Raw genomic sequence first — 2,909 nt, forward strand, 5'->3', positions numbered from 1 at the left:
AAATAACAATATTGTCAATTTACTTTTTACATTATAGTGAAAATTTGAAAAGATCAGAACCTAGTTGTGACTTTCAACTTTCGAAGATGTCAAATAATTCAAATAATTATAACGATAGACGGCGAAAAGAACGTGAGAACATAGGGTTAGTTGGTGTACCAGAAATTTGGGAAAAATCACCTCCACAACCTGTTAACAAGTAATACATAATAATTTTTTTTATATAATATAACTTGTACAAAATATAATTAAACATACCTATTTACTATTAAATATTAAGTAACTTACATGAAAGCTTTATTCTTAGTTAGGTATAAGTTTTCAAAATAAATACATAGTAATGGTTCTATTAATTTGAATTTATTCTGTAGCTAGAAGCTAGAAGTTTATTATTTGAACATTAATTTACATTGCTTTCCGTCTTGTATTAAAACCATCCTAATAAAATGTGTTGATCGTCTGCTCACAGTCAATAAGATAATGTCATTCACTAATTTTTCGGGCATTCGACATTTTTGTTATCTCTTTTTGTCGATTGGGGTACACAACATGATAATCAATATTAATTAAACTATTGAAAGTTTGAATATAGTTTTTTGAATTTTCATACTGAAGTTAATTTTGTTTTTATTTAAATTTATAGTTGGAAAATTAATTTGTTGTCTTGTTTTTTCTTAATTTCAAATTTGAAGCAAAATTAAAATGAGCAATTGAACAACATATTATCCCCATCTTTTTGAAAATTTAAATATTGTAAAAATAACACCAGATGACATATTGTTATACTTAAATTTGAATATATACAAATTTAATTTAATTAAAAAAGTTTATATACCCACATTACTTGAAACAAAAATTATACTTAGTATTTGTTAAGTAGAAATTACTGCCAAATCATTGTAGCATGGTCATCAAAAGAAAATATTTTAGTTGTTTTTCCTATTGGTTTTGCCTAATCATGAATAATTTATAAAAGCAATCTTTATGGCATGAATATTGTTTGACAATTTATAATACATAAAAAAAGTATCACAAATTTAATTAATTTCAATTTTTTCAACGTAATTATTTTCTAGGAGCATAACAATAAATAATAATAGTTACTTTACACTTTGTTCAAAACAGTTTAGATACAGATGACGAAAACACTTTAAATCAAAATAATCTTGCAATCGCTCCAATTAAATCGCACAAGAAGAGAAAGAAACAAAAAGATAAATCAAAGGTAATATTTTTAAAAGTTGTGGCATTTATTTTATTTGTTTAAATTTAAATTTAAATTTTCTTTAGAAATCAAAAAAGTCCAAAAAAGTAAAAAAGCACAAAGAATCACATAAGAAAAAAAAGAAGAGAAAAGTATCATCAGATAGTTCAAGTGATTCCAGTAGTGAAGGTGAAGGTGATGAATGGATTGAGAAAAAAGGTAAATAAGCACATTTTTTTTTAAACAGTATTTTCATAAAATGAATTAATTATTTATGTATTAGGTGCCAAAGAAGCTACCATAGATGACATGGTAGGACCATTACCAAAGCCTAATGTCACTTTAACGCAAAGAGAGTATGGTCACGCTCTATTGCCCGGTGAAGGTGCAGCTATGGCAGCTTATGTACAAGATGGTAAACGTATTCCTCGGCGTGGTGAAATTGGTTTGACATGTGATGAAATATCATCTTACGAGTCAGTCGGATATGTGATGAGTGGAAGTCGGCATAGACGCATGGAAGCTGTGCGTATTCGTAAAGAAAATCAAATTTATTCTGCTGATGAAAAACGTGCATTGGCTATGTTCAGTAAAGAAGAACGACAAAAGAGAGAAAATAAAATTCTTACTCAGTTTAGGGATATGGTGAAAAGCAAAACCTCGAATAAATAATTATAAACTAAATGTTGCATTAAATATAAAATAATATAATATTGACTGATTACAATATAATATTATAATTTATTGGTATTTGTATAAAAAAATACATTATATTATTTCTGTAATGAAATTGTATGCAATTCAAAGGTAAACTCACGGGGAATGAGACAAATTTGAAATTAGAATTTTATAAAGTACCTATTTGTCATAACTTGTAAATGGTATGTTTTTGTTCTATGTTGTTTAATCTATATTCAAATACAAAATTGTTTTATAATCATAATTTTATATTATATTAACACTTTATTATGGAACTCAGTGGTGGCTATCTTATATCTCAAGGTCCGACGACCAATACACATGCTTTTCCCCTGAAGAAGTACTTGGTGGGTTGGTATTAAAAATGATTTAATTATCGATACACATAGATGCATAGTAAATGACAATAGGGTATTCCTGTTGTATGCGGTCTACCGCACACTTGTCATCTACCACACATGTTTCTATATGTCATAAGCGATCTATAACATACCTTTTATATGTAATTAAATTATAGTAGAATTATTACTATAGTATATATTATCCCCAACAAAAACATAACCGTGAAAAAATGCCAAGTTCCAAACTCCCTACCAAAAAATTCAGCCTATCAAAGTAGTGAAATCTACATTGTGGCCAAGTCTTCTATTTTTTAATTCATAACCTTACTGCACTCCTACATTAAAGAGCAACACTCCTCTTTTATTTTTATTGTTTAACACTTGGCCAGTTTCTGAATGAGGCATAAACTAGACTTGGCCACAATGTAGATACCACTACTATGATTCGCTGTCTTTTTTGAGAAAAAATCTAAACCTTTAACTTTTTTCTGAGTTCTTATCTCCCCATCACCCAAGTAAATCATAAGTGTGAGTACATTCGATAATGATGTTTTATGCCAGTTTCTGAATGAGGCATAAACTAGACTTGCCCGCAATGTAGATACCACTACTATGATTCACTGTCTTTTTGAGAAGAAATCTAAACGTTTTTCTTTTTTCTGAGT

At 28.2% G+C, this 2,909-nt stretch overlaps 1 protein-coding gene across 1 annotated transcript; it reads left to right on the top strand.

The window, feature by feature from the left end:
* On the top strand, nucleotides 1-2,178 carry LOC100165494 (UPF0396 protein CG6066-like). The gene is given in 4 exon segments (NM_001293434.1): nucleotides 1-199; nucleotides 1,126-1,225; nucleotides 1,291-1,423; nucleotides 1,488-2,178. Coding segments are annotated over 4 exon segments (735 nt in total). The 5' UTR covers nucleotides 1-86; the 3' UTR covers nucleotides 1,877-2,178.
* Nucleotides 2,179-2,909: the final 731 nt, after the last annotated feature.

The sequence above is a fragment of the Acyrthosiphon pisum genome, chromosome A2 (genome assembly GCF_005508785.2).
Source record: "Acyrthosiphon pisum isolate AL4f chromosome A2, pea_aphid_22Mar2018_4r6ur, whole genome shotgun sequence".
Lineage (NCBI taxonomy): Eukaryota > Metazoa > Arthropoda > Insecta > Hemiptera > Aphididae > Acyrthosiphon > Acyrthosiphon pisum.